This window comes from Bombus impatiens, unplaced genomic scaffold, assembly GCF_000188095.3.
Source record: "Bombus impatiens unplaced genomic scaffold, BIMP_2.2 scf_2326, whole genome shotgun sequence".
In the NCBI taxonomy this organism is placed as follows: domain Eukaryota; kingdom Metazoa; phylum Arthropoda; class Insecta; order Hymenoptera; family Apidae; genus Bombus; species Bombus impatiens.
This window is the reverse complement of record NT_178745.1, coordinates 59617-85817: the sequence shown is the minus strand read 5'-3', so window position 1 is coordinate 85817 and position 26201 is coordinate 59617. Positions and strand designations below refer to the sequence as shown.

General features: G+C 31.3%; 2 protein-coding genes across 7 annotated transcripts in view; both read left to right on the top strand.

The window, feature by feature from the left end:
- The window catches only part of LOC100744389 (F-actin-monooxygenase Mical), a 30289-nt gene extending 10085 nt beyond the window's left edge, over positions 1 to 20204 (top strand). Inside the window, exons 4-27 of one of the 6 annotated variants that reach the window (XM_012393277.3) lie at positions 299 to 657; positions 772 to 1029; positions 1252 to 1454; positions 1556 to 1689; positions 1796 to 2043; positions 2126 to 2248; positions 2838 to 3065; positions 4616 to 4855; positions 5520 to 5661; positions 5764 to 5885; positions 5934 to 6158; positions 6617 to 6776; positions 6854 to 7017; positions 7096 to 7298; positions 7375 to 7556; positions 7647 to 7771; positions 11577 to 15125; positions 15237 to 15266; positions 15942 to 16086; positions 16173 to 16320; positions 16393 to 16502; positions 16571 to 16744; positions 16871 to 16985; positions 18182 to 20204. In XM_012393277.3, the coding sequence (XP_012248700.2) occupies positions 299 to 657; positions 772 to 1029; positions 1252 to 1454; positions 1556 to 1689; positions 1796 to 2043; positions 2126 to 2248; positions 2838 to 3065; positions 4616 to 4855; positions 5520 to 5661; positions 5764 to 5885; positions 5934 to 6158; positions 6617 to 6776; positions 6854 to 7017; positions 7096 to 7298; positions 7375 to 7556; positions 7647 to 7771; positions 11577 to 15125; positions 15237 to 15266; positions 15942 to 16086; positions 16173 to 16320; positions 16393 to 16502; positions 16571 to 16744; positions 16871 to 16985; positions 18182 to 18278 (7484 nt within the window). In that variant the 3' untranslated portion in view covers positions 18279 to 20204. Of the gene's footprint in view, positions 1 to 298; positions 658 to 771; positions 1030 to 1251; positions 1455 to 1555; positions 1690 to 1795; positions 2044 to 2125; positions 2249 to 2837; positions 3066 to 4615; positions 4856 to 5519; positions 5662 to 5763; positions 5886 to 5933; positions 6159 to 6616; positions 6777 to 6853; positions 7018 to 7095; positions 7299 to 7374; positions 7557 to 7646; positions 7772 to 11576; positions 15126 to 15236; positions 15355 to 15941; positions 16087 to 16172; positions 16321 to 16392; positions 16503 to 16570; positions 16745 to 16870; positions 17510 to 18181 lie in introns of those variants that run through there. The other 5 variants (XM_012393275.3, XM_024372017.2, XM_024372018.2 and 2 more) reach the window with 5 other exon arrangements.
- Positions 20205 to 21111: 907 nt separating this feature from the next.
- LOC100744189 (rho GTPase-activating protein 1) lies at positions 21112 to 25447 on the top strand. Its single transcript, XM_003494503.4, has 10 exons — positions 21112 to 21378; positions 22028 to 22135; positions 22401 to 22544; positions 22811 to 22991; positions 23087 to 23305; positions 23384 to 23482; positions 23554 to 23741; positions 23860 to 24060; positions 24140 to 24246; positions 24334 to 25447. Exons 1-10 carry the CDS (start codon positions 21330 to 21332, stop codon positions 24505 to 24507), a joined length of 1470 nt encoding a protein of 489 aa, XP_003494551.1. The 5' UTR covers positions 21112 to 21329; the 3' UTR covers positions 24508 to 25447.
- The last annotated feature ends 754 nt before the right edge of the window (positions 25448 to 26201 follow it).

Sequence of the window (26201 nt, the reverse complement as noted above, 5' to 3'; positions counted from 1 at the left end):
TTTTTTTTTTTTTTTTTTTTTTTTTTTTGACAACAACTGTTGATAAGAAGAAATTCTGAGGTGAAAGTATACCATACAGAGCACGTGTAACGGAAAGTTGAAAATAAATACAATAGGAAAGAACAAATTATTGTCTACTTGAAATCTCATTGGAGAAGAATCTCATTTTCTAATTTCATCGATGAAGCATCGAGTCTTTGTTTATGCGCTGCAAGAAATTCTACGAATCTTTCGTGTAACCGTTGGTCATAAAATATTCCTATAGTTTGATTTTAACACAAGTTTGTAATTCTTTCAGAGACAGGTTGGAGAGCGAAAACTACCCCCGCTGATCATCCAGTCTGTCAATACGAGTTCGACGTGCTAATCGGCGCCGATGGCAAAAGAAATACATTGGAGGGTTTCAAGCGCAAAGAATTTCGGGGTAAATTGGCTATAGCGATAACGGCCAATTTCATAAACAAACGAACTGAAGCAGAGGCACGGGTAGAGGAGATCAGCGGAGTGGCCTTCATCTTCAATCAGAAATTTTTCAAAGAACTGTACCAAGAGACTGGTATAGATCTCGAGAATATTGTATATTACAAAGATGATACTCACTACTTCGTTATGACTGCCAAAAAGCACAGCCTTATAGATAAGGGAGTGATTCTGCAGGTACGTCATTGTATAAAAATAATTCTACGCTCGTCTATACTATATGCTATTACAGCTGTATAACGATTCTGGCTAATTATAAGCGTGATGTTAATTAATCGGAATATATTTCAGGACTATCCAGATACAGCGAAGTTGCTCGCGAAGGAAAACGTGGATCGCGAAGCATTGATGCTTTACGCCCGTGAAGCTGCTGAATTCTCTACGGAATACCAGATGATCGGTATGGAATTTGCAGTGAACCATTACGGTCAGCCAGACGTGGCTATGTTCGATTTCACGTCTATGTATGCGGCGGAGAATGCTAGCCGGATTTTGGAACGTAGGGGTCACAGACTACTTATGATCCTCGTCGGCGATAGTCTGCTCGAGGTATATCACCTGACGTCTCTATCATCCTACGCTTTAATTCCCACGATTTATCAAAGTGGCATTTTTCAATTAATTTTATCAGCTGTCCTACAATACTGCTGTACTTGATGATATTAATAATCTTCTTTGTTATTCTAAGTCTTCTTTGTTATCGGTGTATTATCGTGTATATACGTATAGGTATACACATATGGTGTAATTTATATGGTATAATCTTTATAGCCATTCTGGCCAACGGGATCCGGTTGTGCGAGAGGATTTTTAAGCTCCTTGGATGCTTGCTGGGCAATCAAAAGCTGGGGTGCAAATGTATCGCCGTTAGAAGTAATTGCAGAACGTGAATCTATTTACAGGCTACTCGGGCAGACCACGCCTGAAAATTTGAACAGGGATTACGCTGCATATACTCTGGACCCTCATACCAGGTATGATATCTATATTATTATTGCTATAAAATAAAATGATCTGCCTGATATAGTTTTATTTGCTATTTATTTACTCGTAACAAATTTTCATTCGTTTTAAGATACCCCAATTTGAACGTATCCTCTGTAACGCCAATACAAGTGCGAGGTTTAGTCGACACAGATGATCCTGACAGCATCAAGCAACCTCCTGTACAGTCTGACATCGATATTCCTAAGAAACGACGTCGCCGAGGTAGAATTGCGAATATACTTTGATCGTAGTTACATCAGAGTATTATAAAGCTTAATGTTATGTTATAAATATTATAAAGCTTAATGTTGTCGATCGTGATATATAGATTTACGTGGAGATTCGCAAGTGCATCCAGACACGCTGCTTCGCTGGTTGCAAAAACAAGTTGCCCTGTACGACTCGGTCCAAATAAAAGATATGGGTGCCTCGTTTAAGAATGGTCTGGCTATTTGTGCAATAATTCATAGATATCGACCGAATCTAATAGACTTCCATAATTTGAATCCGGATGATACGGTTACGAACAATCAGCTGGCCTTTGATATCTTAGAAAAAGAACTGAGCATACCTCCGGTAAGCTATATTTCGATTTAACTTACTGATGTACAAAACAAAAGGAGAAACAACTCGATATTCTAATTGTGAATTTTTCTAGATAATGACAGGAGAGGAAATGGCTCAATGCGACGTCCCCGATAAACTCGCCATATTTTCTTATCTCACACAGATATACGAAGTTTTCCGCGGTGAAATCCCGTACATTAAACATCCAAAATTAGTAAGTAAATTCGTACGACGTAGAACGAAGTCAGAAGATTTTTAACTGGTTTCCGTACTTTATAGTATTCAGTATCATGTCCGATATCACGGACCGCATGTTTACAGTCGTCTCAACACCTTTTAACAAGCAAGATCCATCCTTGTCCACGAAAAACCGATCCTACGTCCCGTAGAAATCATAGTCAGTCATTCGTCGTTTACGATCGAAGAGCAGAGTCATTGTCATATCCCAATCCTACGACATTTTCACAACAAACCGCCGTCGAATCATTAGACCACAATAATAACAAAATATCGTTAAGTGAAAACGTTACAGAAGTGGATGACAGATTTACGATAAGCTGGATAAGAAATAAACTTCAAAAGAATATAGTTGCATCATCATTGAAGAAAATATTCGTACCACCAAGTCATTTCAATAGGGATCACGAGTGTTGTCGTTCGGATAATAGTAAAGTTAACGAGAAATTACCATAAGCCATAAATCGTTTTCCATAAATTAGTCTAATCTTCGTCACAGTAGCGATTCTGTTGACTTTCTTTTCGTATAATTGTATAACGATTGCATTTGATCGTCTTTTATAAAGGAACCTGAAAACGAAGAAAGGCCTGCACATAGTAAACAATTGAGCCAATTAACACCTGACCAAAAAGTTCAGTTAATTGACCGTATCGTCAGACAAGATAGTGCGACAAGAACGAGACACTCACGATCGCGACATAACGAAAATTTAAACCCCGCGGATAAGAAGGGAGACACGATTAGTCGACGTTCTCGAAAGAGACGAAGCACGGAGAAGATGGGCGCGACAGTGGTAAGTTTTCTTTTCTATTTTACCAAATCGTATAGTATCATCTGTCGACATGTAACATCTTTAAAAAGTACAGAATATTTTTCTTTATTTAAATTTTTAATCGTATGTTTTTGAAAGCTTCTAGTTAGCAGATCATCCAAGGTTTAAAAAAAGCATTCTTTTTTTTTTTATTTTAATATCTAAATCGATCCTTTGCATTCGTAACTTGAGAATTCCGAGAATATTGAAATATTATATTTGAAAGAAACGTTAAAAGAATTAATCGCAAAGGATTGGATCACGTACTTAACACTTTATGGAATGGTTTCTTTAATTTCATTTAAGTTATACTTATTACATAAACATATTCCATAAGGAGTTACAAATCGAACACTAACATTCATACCCACAAAACTTACAATGCTTATATCCTATAGTCACGGTGGCAGAAGATTCAAGCACTTATGTATCGTGGGATAATCATATCGTTGTTAATCCTCTTAATTATTGGAGTTACCATTACCATGGTGCGGAAGGAAGTCGTTACATTCTAATCGCTTCGTATAGTCAACCAAAGTATCAGTGGGACATTACAAAAACTCTCGGTTATGTTGTAAACATTTTCTATGATATTTATGTTTATGTTATATATATTATATAATATATTTGCTACGTCAGCTTTTGTATTTGTCCTATTTTACTAAACGTTTGTTTACAACAAATAGATTACATAGAATTATTTGCTAATAGTCACGGCTAGTGCCCCGTAGAATTAGAGAATAATACAATAATCTAGATCTCGAGAAATAGAAACAACCATTGACATTCCTGTATCTTCGTTTTTTTTTTTTTTTTTTTTTTTTTTTTTTTTTTTTTTTTTTTTTTTTTTTTTTTTTTTTTTTTTTTTTTTTTTTTTTTTTTTTTTTTTTTTTTTTTTTTTTTTTTTTTTTTTTTTTTTTTTTTTTTTTTTTTTTTTTTTTTTTTTTTTTTTTTTTTTTTTTTTTTTTTTTTTTTTTTTTTTTTTTTTTTTTTTTTTTTTTTTTTTTTTTTTTTTTTTTTTTTTTTTTTTTTTTTTTTTTTTTTTTTTTTTTTTTTTTTTTTTTTTTTTTTTTTTTTTTTTTTTTTTTTTTTTTTTTTTTTTTTTTTTTTTTTTTTTTTTTTTTTTTTTTTTTTTTTTTTTTTTTTTTTTTTTTTTTTTTTTTTTTTTTTTTTTTTTTTTTTTTTTTTTTTTTTTTTTTTTTTTTTTTTTTTTTTTTTTTTTTTTTTTTTTTTTTTTTTTTTTTTTTTTTTTTTTTTTTTTTTTTTTTTTTATTTTTTCTTAGAGAACAAATAATGTTAGCAACGCTAAACTCGAGTTAAAGAACCCTCGATCTCTTTTATCCTCTTTTGTATCGCATTCAACCATTGTGATCGTTGCGAACTTAATAGATGAAAACCACGTAACATAAGCTGTGCAAATTGTGTGAATGATTCACAAATGAAAATTAAGCTGATTATAAAGAAAACAATCATTGTAACTATATGGATATGTTAAATTAATGTCACTGTACGATTTTACGGTGGATGTAAAGGAGGAAAGGCAGAAGAGACTCGCAGATATAGAGAAAAATCGCGCCGAACGTATGAGAAGGCGACAATATTTGCGAAACATGGCGACGCAGCAATTCTACAAAAGTATGCAGATGCTGCAAGCGAACGCAAAACGCGAGAAAGACGAGCCGTTCGAAGATTATTCGATATTCTTATACCGTCAAACTGCGCCGGATTTCAAGGATAGAGTGAAATATCTAGAGCAGAAAATATTATATCCAGTAAGCTGGAAAGTGAATGATTTTGGGAGTGCATATTGTTTTATATTTTTTTTATCACTTCTTTTTTTGGATTTTAACAAACGATTAAACAAGTCCTAAAAAAAAATATTATTTTTATATATTTCTTCAATAATGGCATTGATAATAATAAACATTTAACATGTGCAAACGTATGCAAATAACGTTTAAAGGAGAACGATCACATACTAATTATTCGATAACTTTTTCGTTGCAAAGGCGAAAAATTATAGCTATAAACGTGCATAAACTAACTATGTAATAGCAATACATGATTCTAAATGGTGTGCATGATATTTATGCATCGATAATATTGGAGGATGTAAAGGCTCTAAATTACACTACTAACTATTTTCAAATAGAAGGGACGTTTATAACATCGGTTGCGAGTGCTTATATATCTTTAAGGAACTGTAACACTAACATTACACAGTGCAAAGGAAATAAATTATGACACGCTAATTTATTTTTCACATACATATGTATATTAATAAATTTTTCAGTTTCAAATATTTTTTTTTTTTTTTTAGTTTTCTTTTTATACTTGTATTGTGATTAAAGAGGGTTCTTTCACGAGTCTTATTTTGTGGTCGTCTACTTCATCGTTCGCACATTGAAATTTATTTCATGACATTCTGTTTTTTAGGATAGAGAACCCAAGATCCACGCTGGTCATCATAGAAACAGCATAGACGAGGAGTTCTCTGGCCGAATAAAGAGCATCGAGGACAAATTGAAGGGATCTACTCCAGCTGAAAAGAAGCCCAGAGATCTTCTACGTGCCATTGGTTTGTATCACCTTATATTTCTCTTATTATCTCGTTATATAAGATTTTCCTTTTTTTTATACTGAATTAAAATTTCTTACGATATTTTATATATCTATAAAGGTAAAATCGAGAAGACCGATTGGAACGTGAAGGAAATCGAGAAGAAAATCGAGGAGAATAAAATGGGCCGCACTGTCCGACACGACAAAGTAGAACGAGTGCCGAAGTGGAGTCGAGAACAGGTTGGCATGCGAGTGATTAAACAGTACTCGATAATCAATGTTTTTCAGATGTGTATATGCTTCATTCAGTTTTTAGCTCGACAAATCAAGATGGAGAAGAAGGGACGGGATCAAAAGGAGACAGATAGTAAGTACGCTGATATTGACAATACCCTGAAGAATATTGACAGGAAGATCAAAGAGGGTAATGTCCTCGGGTACAATAAAGTTTCGGCTATGGCCGAACAGTTTTCGAATAAAAGTCAAGACGCGGAGCCCAGGGTGTACAAATCGGTAAATACGATATTCCAAAATCTCAGTACTGGAGGATATAGTCAGCAGGATATCCGGAGTCTTTGTGACGTCTATTGTACTTTATATTTTTCATATAATTGCTCCCAAGAGAATAGAATCGTCATATGTACCCATGTATCTGTAAATTTATTGTTTCTTACAGGATATACGGAATATATTTTCATATGATACATATGTGTAGTGCATAACACTAAAACATTATTTTACATTTGAGATTTTTCTTCCTAAGTTAATTAACTGATCTAACCGAATTAAAATATTTGTAATCCTAATGGAATTTATGTTGATACGTGTATCGTCTAATTGTAACACCTAATATGCAATTATGCATTGTTAAAAACGTTATAATACGATTGAAAAGCGCTGACTAAGATTCTTTTGTACTAAACATTTGAAGTTAATAATTACTACTTTGTTTCCTCGTACTTTTCTTGCAGAATGCCAAGCCCACAATAGCGTTACCCGCGCAAGGAGGTTCGGAGACGTGTCATTTTTGCAATAAGAGAGTTTATTTAATGGAGAGACTTAGTGCCGAAGGGAAGTTTTTCCATCGAGGCTGTTTCCGTTGCGAATATTGTTCTACCTCTTTGAGAATAGGTTCAATTTTTATTCTTAATCTCTTTTGGAAATCAATGGGGAGAGAGTTTTTACCAATAATAACTCTACAATGATAGGAAACCATACGTTTGATCGGGACAAGAGTGGAGGACGATTCTACTGTACACAACATTTCGGTTTCTTAGGAGCATTAAAAGCTCGCGCAGATAAGAAGAGAGTTGCAGTGTTGAACAAGGAAAACATACCTGCCACACCAGTACATCTAAAGACTCCGGAGAAGGTATGATCTCAACTTCAACTTCATCGTATACGATTCTCTTTCTATATTAAGAATGTAAATAACGTACATTGTTTTTAGGCAAAGATACCTTTAGAAGGCGTTGTTGGTCTTGATTTACTTGATCGCGGACAAACACCTGAGAGAATAGAATTTGAAAATTTAGCAGGAATATCAGACGCCGAAGAACCCCAAAGTCAGATGGATGAAGACGAATGGACGGATAGAAATTTCGGTGCTTCCACTGCAGAAATGGGTTCTAGCGATGACATTTCAGACATGAGGTGAGATATTTTACGGATAAGTATAATTTAAAAACATGATAACAGATTTTCAAACGGTTTATTAATGTTTCACCAGCGATTCGGATGACGATAACGAAGTATACGAAGAAGCAATAGATCAGCCCTTAACAACCGAAGGAACTCTTGAACTTGCCAAAAATTGGACACTACGATACTCTCATCCACATGCTGCAATGGGACAGTCTGATACTGGCAGCAATGAATATGAAGATTCTAGCGATGAATACACGAACGAAGGTACAGCTTTGATTCTTCGTTAGATTACTTCTTTATTGCTCTTTATTACTATGAAAATAACTATCTTTCTTGATTTGTATTTTTATTCAGACGATGAAAGTACAACAGCTACGGAGGATGAAGACGACATACGCGCTCGAGAGCTTAGAAGACAGGAGTTTTGGCTGAAGAATCCTACCCGTAGTTCCGATACGGACACCGGTTCGGAAACGGAGGTGAAAATTTCTCAAGATTCTATAGATAATATAACTCAAGAATCTCTTATACTTCCTATACAAACTCATAATTTTATATCGCCCCAAGAGATAGACGTGAATAATAGTGAAGTTGATCAAGATATAATCAATACAGAAGATATTGAAAAATCGCCTGATAAAAAGACACTGACAATTAATACGTTAATAGAAAACACAGGTCAATCAATAGCAAACGATGTAAAGTTTGATAGTGAAGAGAACACATCTCATAGCGAAGCATCTGGAAGTTTAATTCATTTGCCTGATTCTTCTTGTAATTTAGTAACAGATAATAGGGAAAATGATACTGTAAATTTAAATTCGTCTGTAATTGTTTCTAATCCGATAGAACAGAATAATTCCAATATACATAATGTGGATGAGTGTATTTCAGAATATGAAAGTTTAGTAGATGAAAGTTGTGTTTTGAATTTAGATAACGGTCAAGCAGTCCAAGGTGAATCATCAAATGAAAGTGATAAAGTTATTTCTAAGCTTACTGATATTGATAGTAATAAATTAAATAATGAAGTAATTTCTGTTAATGAAAATTTGGACGAAATAGGAAGTATTAATAGCAAATTAACCCAAACAATAGTTTCTAGTCATAGTGAAATAAGTAATACAGAAATGCCTGACCTGGATATTACACCCGAAACATCAAAAGCAATTAGTACATCAAACATAAAACTGCAAACAGTGTTTGCAGGAATTATGCTTCCAGATGCTATTCCATTTAGTCAGACTAATTACAGTAATACAATCCAGCCTAACACCGAAGAAGTTTTAAGCCTCAAGGAAAGACTACCGGATCTAATAACTTCTTCTCCAAACCGTAGTAGAGATTCGTCGCCATCCTCCTCGTATGAAATGTACAAATCGACTGAAACATTGTATGATGAATTATTAATGTCCGATAGTCAGGACAAAATGACCGCAGAAGATACAGAAACTTGCGATTCAGAGAGTACACAAAACTACATAAAATCGACAGACGATATTCCAAAAGATAATAAATTAAAATTATCCATAAAGAATCCTAATGGAATTCCTATCGTGACTATTACTTCACCATCTCCGACGAATGAAAAGTCGTTAGAAGAAACATCTGTTGAAAGTGCTAAATTAACAGTGCCCAATAAAACTAACAATCAAGCGGTTCAATCTGACGGAAATAGTTCATTCGATAAATTAAAATGTGATTTGAGACAAAGGAAAGCGAGGAATAAAATGTCAGTGGGTGAACTTCGGCCATTATCCACTGAAAATGCCCGAAGAAAAATTAACAAATATTTCACGGACGTAAGAAAACAAAAAATAAAAGATCAAAATACACGTATTCAAAACGAAAAATCGCCTGATATTAAAGTTGTCGAATTAGATATTAAACCGAAGCTATCTGCGAAAGTTGAAACGAAAGATATAATGAAATATTTCCAAAAAACAAAGCAAGAATCTTCTGAAGAATTAAACTATAGAAGACCCGAAAGTCCAAAAAATAATAGCAATATAAATAATGATGAATTAAATGAAATTGATGTTGACGCTATTGTTAAGGAATTTGAGGAGATAGAGCGACAAAACGAGGAAATATTTTCGATTGACACTGAAGATACTGAATCTAAATTGCATTTGGATACTTTATCTACAACATTGCATTTAGAGAACGCAAATGAACAATCAAACGTAACAAATAATGTAGAGGTAGCGAAAGAACGTGAGCTGTCTTCTAATGGAAAAAATATAACTTTAAATAACATTGTACAAACTGAAGTGCATAAAGAAAAGCAGATTGTCATCATTGATCAACCTGCGAATGAAATCAATTCAGAACAAACACCTTTGCCTTCACAACAAGTCAATAACATCTTAAATGCTAAATCATATGAAAATGTAATAATTAATCCCTCTAATAATGCGATCAATGCAGAAGAAAACATATTGACCTCACCACTAATAAGCGATATTTTAAATAACACATCAGATGAATGTGTGGCAACTAGTTCTCACAAAATACAGGAAACAAATACAGAACAAGCTATATTAAAATCCAACGGTAACACGTTAGTGTCTAAATTGGATGAAAGAAGAAAAGAAGTAACAACTGATCTTCGTACAGAACAAATAACTCCACAAGTCAACAATATTTTCGTAACCGAATTCTATGAAAAAGAGACAAATAAGCAGTTTGGACCCGAAAATGTACAAGAAATAATGTCGATTCCATATTTAAATTATGATATCTTAGGAACCAAATTACACGAACAGAAAATAGATGACGCAACTCATTCTGCTAGTAATACGAAGCCTGATGTAAAACAGATAGTATCGACGACGCAATTTAATAATATTAACAATAATAAGTACGATATTGTACATAGAAGCGATAATACTCTAAATAGGAGGAAAGAAATTACTAATAGAAATGATACGTTATATAAAAGTTCCAAATCTTCTTTTGAATTAACGGCCTTACCTGTGGAACACGAGCAAGTTACTAAAGTAAAGATTGTTGAACAAAACATTGAAGTACCAAAACGTGTAAAGAATATGAATTCAAATAGTAATACAATTCTACCAAATCTCATAGATGAAGTTCCAAAAAGGCCAGATAGAAAACATGGACATCATGAACTCAGTTCTTCGATAAGGCTTGACATATCCAATGCACAATTTACTCCTGATGTTCCAATAAGAAGAAGAACTTCAAAACAAAAGTCTAATGTTCCACCCTCTTTAGAAGAGTCTACCTGTAACTCTACCTGTAAATCAAGTTCCACTACAATTAATGAGAGATTGGTTGAATCAGATATTAATACTAATAAACATAATAATGCGATAAATATAGGGACTAATAAGTTAAAACATTCGTCTGAAACAGCAAATCGTAATAGTGAAATAAGTAAAACAATAAGTACATTAGGAAATACTAGCGATGAACATAAACATTCTCAACACACAAAGTCTCCTCCGTTAATAAACTCTGACAAGCGTGAATCTATGAAATCTATACCTCCTAAAAATGATAGAACAAAGAAAGATAAATGTATAGTGTCTTAGCATATATATTAATATTTAAACCACATATATGAGTGCATATGATGAACAAATCTTCAAACACGATTACTGTATGTTTTCAATATGTTTTTCAATTTTATGATTTACATTTAGGGAAATTGTGTGAGATATGTTAATAAAGTAAAGAAAAAAAGATATTACTTATACTTGGCTGATGGTATATCTTATTAAAATACCCAAAGCCGTTGAAGAAAAGGTAAAGCATCTTTATGTACGAATGGAGTGACCTATTGAACTAATTTTAAATTAACCGTGTCTCAAGTTGATTAATTGTTTGTGTTTGATTTAGTGTTCATGCTAAAACTGGCAATGTAACTCTCTTACCAATTTGTATTAATTTTGAAATTACCACCAGCCAATACTTTATTAAAAATCTCACTGTCTCATTTTAGACAAATTCATATGGTTATCATGATCAGTTTCACAATAAACATTGGGCGAGTATTAGTAACTAATATCATAGGAACATCATATATTTTTATATACATTTGTAAAACGCCAGAGTATTTCTTATTGGACTCTAGTAATGAAAATAATTAACAAGCTTAATATTATTAATACTACAAAACACTCTTTTGACCAAATGCATCATGTTCCTTGCCACTAATTGTTTCACTAATACACTAAACAAATTTTTTTTCTTCTTGATAACATTTAACGTTCATAATATTTCTATTCGTCTATTAATCTATGTGTAATCTCACAGGTTGCCTCCAATGAAGGTACATCAGAAGAGAGCGAAGAAAATTCAGCTACAGAAATATCGACGGACTCTGAATTTGAACACGATGGTGCAACTCCCACACAGCATGAGATTCCAGAAATTACGATCAACGATTCGTATGTCCGCAAAACCAGAGGAAATTATGTCGAGCCTAAGAAAGTTCAAGTAAAAAGCAAAGTTATTTCATCAATTAATGGGAATATCAAGCAAGATAAAGATTTAGAAGTCGCGAAGTCACAATTAAAAACGGATCATAATATAAATCCTTCTCATCTTGAGAAAGAGAGTAAGCTGAATTTATTAGGATTCAATAATACGAATGTAGCTCCATTAATAAATCCACGCAAAGGAGATTATTTATTGAACCGCACTCATTCTACCGAAGGTATTGCATCTAAATTATCTTTGGAGTTAAAAAAGAAGTATTTACTCGGTGGTACAGCCTTTGGTAGTTCTGTCATGAAGTCAGGATCAGCTTCGAATGTGGATACTCAGTTAAGAAATTTCACAGACGCTATTTCTCAACACCAAAAACTCTTAAATCCCGCTCCAGAACCAAGTCCAACGATGCAAGCATTCTTACAGGGAACGAGCAAATTACGCTCGAATAATACTCAACTTTCTCCTATATCACCTACAGCTATATTCTCTTCATCTCCGATAAAACCATACAATGCCAATCGTTCCCCACAGAACTTATTAAACAACGATACTCCTATTTATAAAGCAACAATTTTGCCTGAGATATCGAAAACCCACTTACCAGATTTGGTAAAAGAATCTAGTATATTAAAATCAAAAACTTCACCTAATATTGTCTGTGGTGAATCCAAGGACATAGAGAACAAAGAAGTTATGAAAGAACAAGTGGCATCTAGTCAATTGCATACAGTTAAGAGCTCACAAATATTAGAAAATGCGCGAAACTCTCAAAATACAGAGAGCAATTTTACTGTGACCACAGATGAAAATAATGGTTTCCGACCACGAAGTCCCTTGCATGAGACCTCTATCATAGTACCCCAAGTCGATTGGAGTAAAAACAAGGAAAAAACGAAAGAGACTGCTAGTACTGGAGATTCAGATATAGACAGCGATTCTTTATCTTCCGGCGATGGTGAAGCGGAAGATGAACCACAGGATAAATCACCTGCTGTAAATTTGTCTCCGCCTCGTTTACAAATTCACAGTACAGATGGAGATCTGTTGCTGGACGAGGAAGCTAACAAATGTAAAGACTTTGATGATGGTCAGTCATTCGAACCAGATTCCATAGAGTGTTCATTTTTACTCGACAAAGAGTTGAATACTAAGATGAATACTGCAGTTTCTGCTCCAATATCTTCCATGAATAAAACTTCAATGGAGCTAGAGATAGTAAAGAATGAGATTGAGCAGTTAGAACTGCAGGATGATGGCAAAAAGAGCATTAGCAATTGCAGTACTCCTACATCGATAACTTCTGCAATTTCCAATAAACATGATGATTCTGAAGAGAATGACATCACCACAGCTGCCCTTACGGAAACAGAATTTTCAGAATGGGCTCGTGATGGTGAGGTCATTGTCTCAGATGATCTACGAGATGTCGAGTTCAATATTAATCCAGAATTTATAACCACAAGGCGGAAACCTACATTATCAGATGCTTCGAAAGCAGGTCATACTCCAATTACGATAGCTAAACAAGAAGATTTAACAGATATGGACTTGGATTTTTCGAAGCTTGACAAACAGATAGATGTTCCTATTAATAATACCTCGAAACTTTTAGCTAACGGTGAAAATATAGATTTTATGGACACAGATAACGAATCACTCCTTGATGATAGTTTGCAAGATGCTTCTAATACTGTTATGCTCAAGAATAGAGGATATATAGAATTCGTAAACATTAAGAGCTCACCAACGCTTACAAGTTCGCGAGATAAATTAATTACCGACGCTCCTATCGCAAAATTAGAAGTAGAGAATGACTCGTGCTCAGAGGAAGAAGCTTATAACGACAGAAATGTGATAGAAATAAATCCAGTTACCATGGATGATGTTATGAATAAGCTAAACGGTGCTATAAATAAATCCGAGAATAATACTAAATCAAACGTAGGAACAAAATCAAATTCTGTTCAAGAAGATCAATCTATCGCGGAAGCAATAAATAAAGAATTGTTCCAATCAATGGAGGAAGATAGTTTGCTTATCATTGAACCAGCTGAAGATACCACTACTAGTGAAGTAGTCACTATTCTTGCTAGTCCCGTGAATCCACAAGTTTCAATAGTTCCGAGTCAAACTCAAAAGGAACCTGAACAAGGAGAAGAAACGAAAGTAACAGCTGATTCAAGCAATCCTGACTATCTGGAATATGTGAAACGTCTACAATCTAGAATCGCAGAATTTAGCAACGCCAAAGACTCTATAGATGTCAGAAAATCGAAGAGAAAGAACTCCAAAAGCTCTCTGCAATCTCGTGCCGCTGAGATGATAGCAGAAGAAATCAAGAATCAAGAAATAACGATAAATAACAGCTTTAATTCACCAGCTACCTCTAGGAAATTGGAAGAAATTACCAGAGAAAGATCCAAGCAAAAGAATGTAATACAAGATTTACTAATGGATAAAGTGGAAGCTCATAAGCAAAAGTCTGCAGAAAAAAAAGCAAGAAGAGCTGCTAGAGCTTCGTCGTTTAATTCAACTCCAACTTTATCGCCAATAAGACCATCCATTCCTAATGTTTCACTGATTAATAAATTCGTGCCTACATCTATAGTAACACCTGAAAATAGTCCCTCGCATACTACTTCTGTTGAAACCAAAAAGTCTGTAAAAAGTGAAACATCTTATGAGTCACAGCAATTGCCTTGGAAATCAGAGATAGGGAAAACTACAAGTAAAGAAATTAATAAGAATGATATTCAATCCTCTGAAAATACCACATTAACTAAAATAGCTAATGAGAAAGAAAACTTTAGAACTCCGGTCGCACCTCCAAGATTGAAACACGAAGAAGCAAAGAGGACAGCAGAGAAGGCAAGGCAAGATGCAAGGGAAAGAGCTAGATTAAAGAGTGACGAAGATCTAGGTCTCAGTCCAGAAGATAAAATTAAAGAGCTGAGAATGAAAGTCACACGAAGACAACTTTCCATGGAAGAGAAAAAAACTAAAGAAGAAATACATGAACCTCGCATGAGACTCTACAGTTCTGGAGCAAACAAGACTGGATTAAAATTGCAAACGAGCAAGAGTACAGACAATATGAAGGCTGTAGCAGAGGCAATAAATTTTACTGACTTATCTGCTGCCAATGCAAAATCAATGGATGAACTGTTACATACTGATTTTCCAAAGACAAATAATTCTGTTGCCGTCGTAAAAAGAGATAAGAAGCAGAAGACGAAAGATCCAGAAAGAAGAAAGAGTATCATCCAAGCAGTGTCAGATTTCTTCTTCAAGAAAGAATCTTCTCCTTCGCCGTCCAATCAAAAAGACAAATTATCTATGTTCCGTCTGACGTCAAAAACAAAAGGCAAAGTACGTATATCCTATTTCTCCTTCGTGCTAGTCTCTCTACATTCCTTCTATTGTATAGCGTGTACGTATTCTCCAGTATCTCTTAACTAATTGGATTCTGAAATGTTTCAGTTATATAAATCGTATTCGGAAGGGTCAGATGTAAGCAACTCATAAGTCATTGATACTAATTTTTCCAGTATTAGCTTTCTTATGCCACTATTTGTATTCGCTATTGTATATCGTGCAGGTACTATGATTTTATTTTCGTTTGCCGCATTTTCTCGTCTGCTTTGAAGGGGTAACATATTGATTGGCATAAGCTACATGGAATTGTTTTATATTGTATTGTTGTTGAATCCTCGTAGTAATAATCTGCCCTATAAATAAGCATGGTAACTTTTATCACACACATAAATTGCCATTTCAGTATGTTCGTTTTTCTTTTTCAGTGTGCTTTAATCAAGTTGTATCTAACATATAGATATTAAGAAAATGCTATTGAAAAACAGGTGGCTGGGTAGTTTATTTAACAGTTACTATATTCTTTACTATATTCCTACTATGTACAGAGTAGACTATTTCTTTATTAATTAATTTGTCAAATTAAGTTGCTAAATTATGTAGTGTGCAGATATCTATATTTGTATTTTGTAACTGCATTTTCATATCATGAAATTTTGAAAGCTTGTTCAATGTACTCCAATAGTGAAGTTTATTGTAATTTTTATTTTCAATATTAAAATTGTTTACATTAATTACTAGAATTAAAGTAATTCTTTTTATATTTATCAAAGCAATAACAAGAAACCAATGTTATAGTATATCTTTTTTCAGCTTGATAAAGTCTTGTCGCCAAAGACTAACACTAGACCAAAAAGTGTGTGCGAGGGTATGCTCACAAGAAATTTCCTAAATGAAAACCCGCCGCCAATTCCATCACCACCCCTTACTTACACCATTCCTACTACACAAGTTTCAGGTATGAATAAGACATTGAGTACCACAACTATGTGAACATAAGAAAACTTTATTTCTTATATTTTATATTCATTGTTTATTTAACAGATGATAGTTTATCAGATGATGATACAAAAACAACAGCAATGTCAGCATCATGCATGCACAAGGCTACAGTAACAGAAGGTTCTTGCAATAGTATTTCACGCAAAACAAAAACTACAAAACGAATAGCTAGACAAGCACAATTAAAGAGGTATGTAACAAAGTTATTTTATACTCTTATAGTAATTCAATCATTTATAATTCTCTTATAAATGTTCCAAAGGTTGCGTATGGCTCAAGAGATACAGAGAAAGCTAGAAGAAACAGAAGTTAAACAAAGAGAATTGGAAAGCAGAGGTGTTAGCGTTGAAAAAGCTCTTCGTGGTGAAGGCGGTAAGAATCTATCGCTACAACAAATTTCATTGTAGACGCTCAAAATAAAAAGTACTTATAATATTTAGAATGTTCTGATCGAGAAGAAGCGGATTTACTCAGAGAGTGGTTCGATCTTATGAAAGAACGCACGGAATTACGCAGATACGAAAAGGAGCTTTTGGTACGAGCTCAAGAGGTTCAACTTGAAGATCGTCATGAAAGATTGCAACAGGAATTGCGTGAACGCTTAGCTGATGATGGTTAGTGTTTTCTTACAATGTTTCAATTTTTATTAATGGTTTAATGATATAATAGTAATAAGTTATATTTTATAATACATTTATAAAAGGATATTAGGAGGATTAGGATATATTAACATTTTACAGATGATAAAAAGACCAGCGCTGATGTGAAAAAAGAAGGAGAGATTTTAACAGAAATGTTGGAAATAGTTGCAAAGCGGGACTCGCTCATTGCTCTTTTAGAAGAGGAGCGTCAAAGGTGGTGTAAATCTACATGCCAAACATTAACTTCCTTTCCTACACATACCGTTGCCTGTTTTTCGCACGTATCTAATTTCTTTTCTCCTGATTTGAGTGATACATCTTCTGTGCTCACTTTAGTAGTCATTTTAATCATGTATGTGTTTTTGACTAACTTAATAGAATTGTTCATTAACTTTTACAATGAACCGCTAACGCTTTTCAACTCTTCATACTTTTCTAAATTTTCTTAATTTCATAAATGATATTTAAATTTCTCTATTTTCATTTATATATTACAAATATTAAAAAGTTCTTAAGCTCCTTTACAGCATTTCTATTCCATTAATTTTATACATAATCGTATCGTACGATTACATATAAAAGCTATAAATCGTTCACATTATAGCTCAGTGTATTTTGTTATATCATTTTTTTCTATAGAGTATTATATATTTATTTTATAAAGACTACTATATTAACTAGTGATCACAGTATACAGTTTTTTCCATTCACTTGTAATTTTACATTGCATGCAGAAGAGCAAATTAGGAGTGTTATTTTTTACATTCTTCTTTTACAATTTTTAAATTTTTATTGTAATTCAGTTACGCATGTTGTTCATATACACATTTTTTTTGTTTTTTTTTTACTATAAGTATTTTTTTGCATCGTAATAAAGTGATGTATTTGTATATTTGACTGTATTGTAGTGCTGTTGAGAGAATGAAAATATTTTAATTGTATTTAAAATTATATTTGATCATGTACAGGGTTAAAAATATAGCATTGTTAAAATTATAGAAATGTAATTGTTGTTAGGTTTTAAAGTATTCTTTGATGGATACTTTGATAAAAATAAAATATGTTACTATATGTGTTTATGGTAATTATTTCCTAAACACATATCACTGTTAAAAGACCTTACAGGCAAAGTTTTTAAGCAATAATTGTTAATTAAATAGATTTTTGTATAAGAATGGAAGTATATTATATATTTTCATAAAAAATTTCCGTTAATTTCATTCCATACATTTTTAAAGAAATATTTGATAACACATAATAAACCCATTGACGTACAAAAATATTTTAACATATTTGGTTGCTTTATATTAATTATTACTATGTTCCATTTGCACGAAATAAAGACGTTATCATTGCATATTTCAATCCTGACTATTGTATTTAGTTAATGGAAGCATACTTTTCTTTTAGGTATCAAGATGAAGATCGTGACCTTGAAGCTCAAATGTTGGCTAAAGGCCTCAGATTAACACCAATAAAAAAATGTGGTCCTAAGTATTCGGTTTAATAGGAATCACATTATTGTACATATACTCCATTCTATATTTCCATTCACAAATTCTAACAAATAAGTAATTTAATTATGTTGTAAATAAGAAACAGATCTTACAAGGATGAAATGTCTTACAAAGATCAAAACTTAATTGTCACGTAACTCTTTTGTATGTTGAAGTTTTAATTCAATTGCAAGTCTTTTAACACAAAAATGCAAATATGCAAATTTCATATATTCATCCTCTTTTAAAGAAAAACACGGACCAATTATTTTATTTTACATCTCCATTTTTTACAGATTGTTTACTATGACATCTATTTTAAGCTGTACACATCATATGTATATAATTTTAAGGAATTCGTTTTATTTGTAGTATACTTTTTATCTACTGTACATCATATGTTTTCAAATTGTCCGTACACCAAGTGGAATTGTATTATAAATGAATTTCTTAGTCCTCATTGCTTAAGATTTAAGGTAAGATAACATAAGATCAAGCAAAAACATAAACTTTAGTGCACATTTACAGAAAAAATTGTGCGATCTGTATAGGAAAACTCAATATGACATATATGGATTTGAAAAAAATTTTATGAATATATACATATATTTTATCATTGCAAACACAAAAAATTCTGCCTTTACATGTAAATCAATCAAAATATAATCATTATACATATACGTAGATTTGATTATTTGCAAACACAAAATGTTGTATTTTGAGATTTGATATAGTAACTAAACAAGAAGTGATATGGGAAATACCTTTTGCACTACAATAATGTGCATTGCAACATACACAGACACATGATATGTACATTATACAATTAAATAAGATGTATAAATCTATTTTTATGTTTACAAAGAGACTGGTAAATGGAATGTATAAACAATTGTAGGATTTTAATAACCCACAAACATGTAAAGTTTTGTATGAAATATAATTGGAAAAATGAACATATATTTACTATTAGAAAATAATGTTGAAATCAGCCTGTTTCCTTGATACATATTTAACTCGTACAATAATAATGTCAGTTACAAATATTGAAACAAGCTGCCAATGTTTCAGCCTCAAATGTTAAACATTTAAACAGTAACTTAAAATGTAAAAATATAATAATAATCCTAACATAAATAAAAATATAAAGTAATTGAATACAAATCATTACACACTAAATTGCAAAATGTAGGTAGGGAATGTAGTATCATTCAAATCATTATTGCCATTCATATGAATTAACGAGCAAATGAATGTTAATCAATTTTTTTAATGCTTTAATTAAATTGCTACTATACTATACAAAAATATTTTTGTATATTATAAGAGACCTAAATGCCATTATAAATGTATTAATAAAGTATATATCATACAACATATAAATATGTAGAATGTAATAAAATTAAAGAAAACCATATAAAGATGTAGAAAGTAAGCATTTTTAAAAATTAGACTATTACAAATAACAGTTTATCATGAAGGCTAAAATATACTAAATGCTATATAAGTCAGTATCGCTTAATCCTTTATACATTTAATTAATAAACTACATTAAAAATTACTAAATTGAAAGTCCATAAACAATATTTTTTGTTTCTTTGCATATTTACATTTAATATTTTAATACTCAATATTAGTTCTTCTAAACTTCTTTGTTAAAAATGTTCAATATAAAAAAATTGGTTTTTTAACCTTTATCAATAAAAATAGGTTATCTCTTACAGGACGTATCATAATAACACATTAATTGCCTAGACTTATATTAATTAATTATGAAATTCAACTCATTTGGGAAAGTTCTACAATGTTCATAGCAATCATGGGTGCCTAGAAGGTGGAATTGTACAACATGTATGTAATTGAAAAGAAATCGTATAAATAGTAAATTGAGAATTTATGTTCAACATTTGTGAAGAAATAAATCTGTATAAAACTAGTTTTTTGTAAAGGAGAATGAACAATAATGTGATTCATGCAACATATTTATTAAAATATAATTTAAATCATCGCAAAAACATTTGATTTTAATTCAAATGATATATTGCACAAAATCACATATTATCATTTACTTTATTTACGTCATCATAGCTTTGTATAAAAAATTACATTTTTTCCATACAGTAAATTACAGAATAATAAACGACAGAATGTACTCACAATATGTAAATATAATATAACTTCTATTAACAAAAAAATAATATTTTCTACTTTATTAACAAAATCTTTGAATTAGGTAAAAGATATAAGAAGTATATATATTTATATTGTTTAATATTATCATAATCTTTATAAATATTAAATCTTTTTTACAATAATAACAAAATAATTTATCTGTTTATAAATTCTTAAGTATCTTTCTTGATATAATTCTTTTTCTTTTTTAGATAAGTATTTGTCTTCATTACTTAAAAAAAATTTAACTGAATTTTCTATTAATTATTATTATTATATTATATTATTAAGCAGTGATTTAAAAATTAATTTATAAGCAATTGTAACTGTCTGAAAAATTTTTTAGATATAAATAACATAAAAAAGAGATATTTAAACATTTCAAGTTCAAAACTCTCAAACGTATTAACTTATTTATTTAAAATATTTAATAGATATCATTTTTAAGATTATATTGGAATCAAAAAGTCGATCGATTGATATCCAGACGTGGATATATTTATTTTTTGATTACATACATAGATATTTCTATATAACGTAGATACTTATTTATTTATTTATTCTCCGCCTTAATTTAACGTTTGAACGTATCACGTGATTTTCATATTTTTAGCGCGCATCGTATCTATATCGCGAAAGTATACAACTAGCCAATAGGAATAAGTATGAAAATATTCGTTAATCGAGCAGTGGGGAAAGGGAGTGACGAGTGACTACGAATTACAATTAGCGACACAACAAATGAAAGCGTGACGTGAATACGCTGGTTTGCCATACCACGTCGGGATAATGTCGTTCGAGAAGAAAAACGTTGTTCGTTTGTAAAGCAGGCTACGTGAAAAGCCCCGTAATTTAATCGAGGCACTGTTTTATCGCACAGTTGCCAGAAAATGGAAGCAGACTATCAACCGACGCTAAGCCCAACACGAACTTTGACAGGTGAGCTTATCCGTCGCGATTGTTGACGTTGCTTTAGGTGTCAAATAAACGTCACACCAAAGTACAATATCGCCGAAAATCGTGATTGTAAAAAAGTTCACCTGGCATCGACGTTTTTCTGTTCGTTCTAGCGAGAAAACATTTCACGATGGATCTCAGTCTCCTATGTGGAAAAGCACATCGATAAGTGACGAATAATTCGCGTATATGACACGATAGTGCGTATTAAAAAAATTTCAGATTTGATCATAACTTGACATAGTTTCAGTCTTTCGTTCAAATATACATAAACGTATCAGTAGAAAATCCGTTTTCTTCTTAAGTTCCACAATCGTAGTGGTTTGTAAACATGGATGAAATACCATCAAAATATTTATTGGAGATCATATATACCGTGTAATGTGATCAGGGGAAAATTGATATATAACGAGAAACCGCGAGATGTATACTAGTCATCAATTTATTATGATACTTGTTTTGCAAAGATGTTTCTTTTTTTTTAATATTACTTAACATTTTTTAAGTACCTATTTATAATGCAAAACCACTGATTGAATAAATAATTGGCAATGGCTGATGTAGTGTTTTGTGATTCATTGATACATATTTGGTGTAGACAATAATGCGCATACTTCTGTTTGTATGATAGCAATAGCTAATGACGTCGAAGACCCATACCCAAGTTTGTCAGATTATCATGATTATGAGCCCAACTTGGAGTTCGATGATACTGAGTTACAGACCACTTCAAATAATGGTAAGATATTTCAATATAAAAGAAATTCAGATTACTAAGTGTAGAAAGTTAAAAGTAGTTTTATGTAATAGTATAAATATGTAGAATATTATCTATGAGATATTTACCATGAAACATACTTTAATCTTTAAGTTATTCTTTTAAGAAATTTAAGTTAATTACTTGTGTTACTATTATATTTCTCTTGTAAATTCTTACATTAAATTCAAATAGGGTTTCACACAAATAATTATCTTATAATATAATTGATGTAATGATTTTATAGCTGTACAACTTTTAGAAGAAAAATTGGACATAATTAGCAGTGGTGCTGGTACTGGGATAGATTATTTGGAGAGTCCAGTAAGCGATGGGACAATTGAAGAAAACTTTGAAGAAGCTTTGGTAGATGCTCCAGTTATCGAATCCGGTGTGTGACCTTTTATCTTCTGTTAGTAGCCACTAAATGTCATGGCATTTGGGGCTTAGCAGGTGAATTATGTAGATCATTGTACAGTTTATTATTGCATGGTATAAAAATGCACAAAAGCAAAGGTTAAATGACTCTTTTACTTGATCTGCAATTCATTCATTATTTTGGGTATTTATTTTATAAAAAGAGTCAAAGGGAAACCAAAAGGAAATTTAATGTAGAAATAAAAGATTATTATGAATATACTCTTTCATGCTGAGTAGCAGAGGATCTTGCTGCATTGGACGGTGAACTTGCGGATGAAGAAGATTATCTTGATATATCGAGATATGGCATTGTAGAAGTGGTTGGTGATGATAGTGCTGGTCGTAAAATAATAGTAGTATCTGCATGTAAATTACCTCCTGTTGGAAAAGAAGCGTTTAATCATGCTAAACTTCTCAGGTTTGTGACATAAATATATGAGTATAATATATATAGATATACATATCTTTTCTAAGATTTATTTCATTATTTTTAACAATACATTTATTTAACAGGTATCTCACACATACTTTAGACACATTTGTAGAACAAGATTATAGTTTAATTTATTTTCACTATGGTCTTACTTCAAAAAATAAACCACCATTATCCTGGTTATGGCAAGCATATAAAGCTTTCGACAGAAAGTATAAAAAAAATTTGAAGGCTTTATATCTAGTACATCCAACTAATTTTATTAGAATTGTATGGCAAATATTTAAACCAGCTATTAGGTAATTATTTCTTACTCAGTTGATGAATATTTTCTTTCAGTTATTATATTAATCTTGATATTATTGTTATTTCTTTAGTGCAAAGTTTGGTCGGAAAATGATGTATGTTAATTATTTGGAAGAACTGGCACAATATATTAATCTTGATCAACTTATTATACCTCCTCAAGTAATAGAGTAAGTGTTTCTTTCGTAATTATAAAACTTTTAGATTTATATCAATATTAATTGATTACATTCATTTGTAGACACAATGAACAGCTAATGTTAAAGAACAAAAAGAATTTACCAACCAGTCCACCTCAGAGTGCGGTGACAACACCAGTTGGTACCACTCAATTTGGAGCAAGCCTTACTTTTATTAAAGAAAATAATAATGGCGATCCTATACCACCAATAGTGCGACAATGCATTGAATTTCTTGATACACCAGATGGTATGCTTATAATTATGTAATTTGTATAATTCAGTATCTTTCTTTAAAAAGGCCATGATAATAATATTATCATAATATTTCTTTGAAGATAACAATTGTAATATTATCACGCTTATAGCTTTAGAAACAGAAGGAATATTTAGAAGATCAGCTAATGTAGCAGTAGTTAAGGAACTTCAGAATCGTTGCAATCAAGGATTGCCTGTTGATTTCCAAGGAGACCCACACATAGCAGCTGTTCTTCTTAAAACGTTTCTTCGAGAATTAGATGAACCTCTTATGACGTATGAATTATATGATGAAATAACGCAATTTCAAGGTAAATATTAAAATACAATTTTGTTATTTATTGATATTGAGTATGACATAATATAAATATTTTCATATTCTCATTTTAGCTCTATCGAAAGATGAACGCCCAAGAAGAGTTAAAATATTAGTACTTGAAAAACTTCCAGAAGATAATTACCAACTCTTAAAATATATCGTACAATTTTTATCAAGGGTAGGCTATTACTTTAATGATTACGTGATTTATTATTTTCCTTCTTATATATAATTTTATGATAAAATATATCTATATTTATAACAGGTAATGGACAGGTGTGATTTAAACAAAATGACATCAAGTAATCTCGCCGTCGTATTTGGTCCAAATCTTGTCAGAGCACCACCATCACGTGGAATGTCACTCTCCGCGATAGGTCCCATTAATCAATTCATAGACTTTTTATTTACTCATCAGGATAAAATATTTATTATATAAAGAAAATATAAAATCGAACGCTAAAGGCCTAATTTGGAACGAAATTAATATTTTATGTATGTTATAGAACAGAAATCCTATAAATTCGGCTGCCATGTTTGATATTGTATAAAATTTACATAATACAACTTCGAAGAAAATTTTATAGGATTTTTATTGAAAAGTATGAGAAGTTCCTGAGACTTTCATTTTAGAATGTAAAAGCGAGAATCTCTTTTAGAATCTTCGAAGTCATATCAAACTTGTTGGAATTCGAAGCGAACGTAACAATTCGTGTATAATATTCATATTTAATTATAACATTCGTACTTTGTTGATTAAAATATTTTTATATTCAAATATACAGATAGAGAAATACTTGCATACCTAATGTCACAAACAGCGTTTAATTATACAGCTTGCACAAAATTTTTTTCTAGTAAATTGGTATCATGATTTCAGGATTAACATAAGGGACGTTAAAAGTAATGTAAATGGTCTGGTTGCTACGTAATTCAAAAGTGTGCAAAGTTATATAAAAATTAATGGTATACCAAAGATATATAAAAATATCATGAAATTATAAAATGTAGGATTATTTAAAGATAGCATAATATAGTAAAACTAGACGAGCAAATTACGATGATGTACAGGATGCCTTGCTCGCATAATTTTATTAACGTAAGGATTAAAATGGCAAACGTCGTAAAAGTCATGATAACTACATGTTATTATACATAGTTGATTAATATAGCCAAAGCGAAAAATAGTAATAAATTAGTAACTATTAATAGTATATGGCATCCTTTGTATTAACATTATGTATATATATATATATATATATATATATATATATACACAATATATATACAATATATATACAATATATATATATACACAGAAATTAATAGCACTGTATACAATTTTAGTCTGATTAAATGAGATTGTTCTTTTAATAATACATATAAATGCAAAGAATCTTTCGGTGCATTGTTAAAATCATATTTAAATTAAATTTAAAGTAACAATAAAATTTCTCATTTTTCAGTAAATAAGCATTAAGTTACTGATGTGATTAGAACGTGTTTATGTAATACTTGGTTTGTAACTTTCATACAAAGAAAAACTATAACAAGTTCAAAAAGCAAGAGAATAACTTACATGAATTTTTGCTAATTTAAAATAGTAACAAATGATCGAAATTAATATTCGTTATTACGGTAATTTAACAATTAGACTAAAATCATTGTCAGGGTACCATGTAATATAATGTTTAGCATTATTGTCTGTTATCATTTGAAAGATGAAAGACACAGTAATCTTTCTACTGTCATATATATATATATATCTTTGTACATTTTCTTAAATAGTCCTGCCATTATGGGTTTCTGGGATAAAATAGGGGCTCAACGCCTAATATGTTCTCTGTTATGGAAAAAGACTAACCCAGACCTATATAGAACTGACACAATTCAATTACATTCCTTGTTATTAATAGAATGGAGATATATTGTATTCAAATATATAATTATTTATATAAAAATATTAGGATATGTCATAATTTGTATATTACATAATGTATAATTTTCTAATCATTCTTGCTAATGTTTTAAATTTCTTTCTTATTTACGAATATAAGTAGTCCATTCGTATATTTACATCTATATATTTACACTTAGTTATTTAAAATTGTTATAAAGAAATGAATAATTTAA

Excerpts from the sequence above, each read along its gene's own strand:
- LOC100744189 (XM_003494503.4), top strand. The coding sequence starts at position 21,330 with ATGGAAGCAGACTATCAACCGACGCTAAGCCCAACACGAACTTTGACA. Across the intron at positions 22,136-22,400 it reads ACAGACCACTTCAAATAATG|CTGTACAACTTTTAGAAGAA; the intron begins GTAAGATATTTC and ends ATGATTTTATAG. Across the intron at positions 24,247-24,333 it reads TCGTACAATTTTTATCAAGG|GTAATGGACAGGTGTGATTT; the intron begins GTAGGCTATTAC and ends TATTTATAACAG.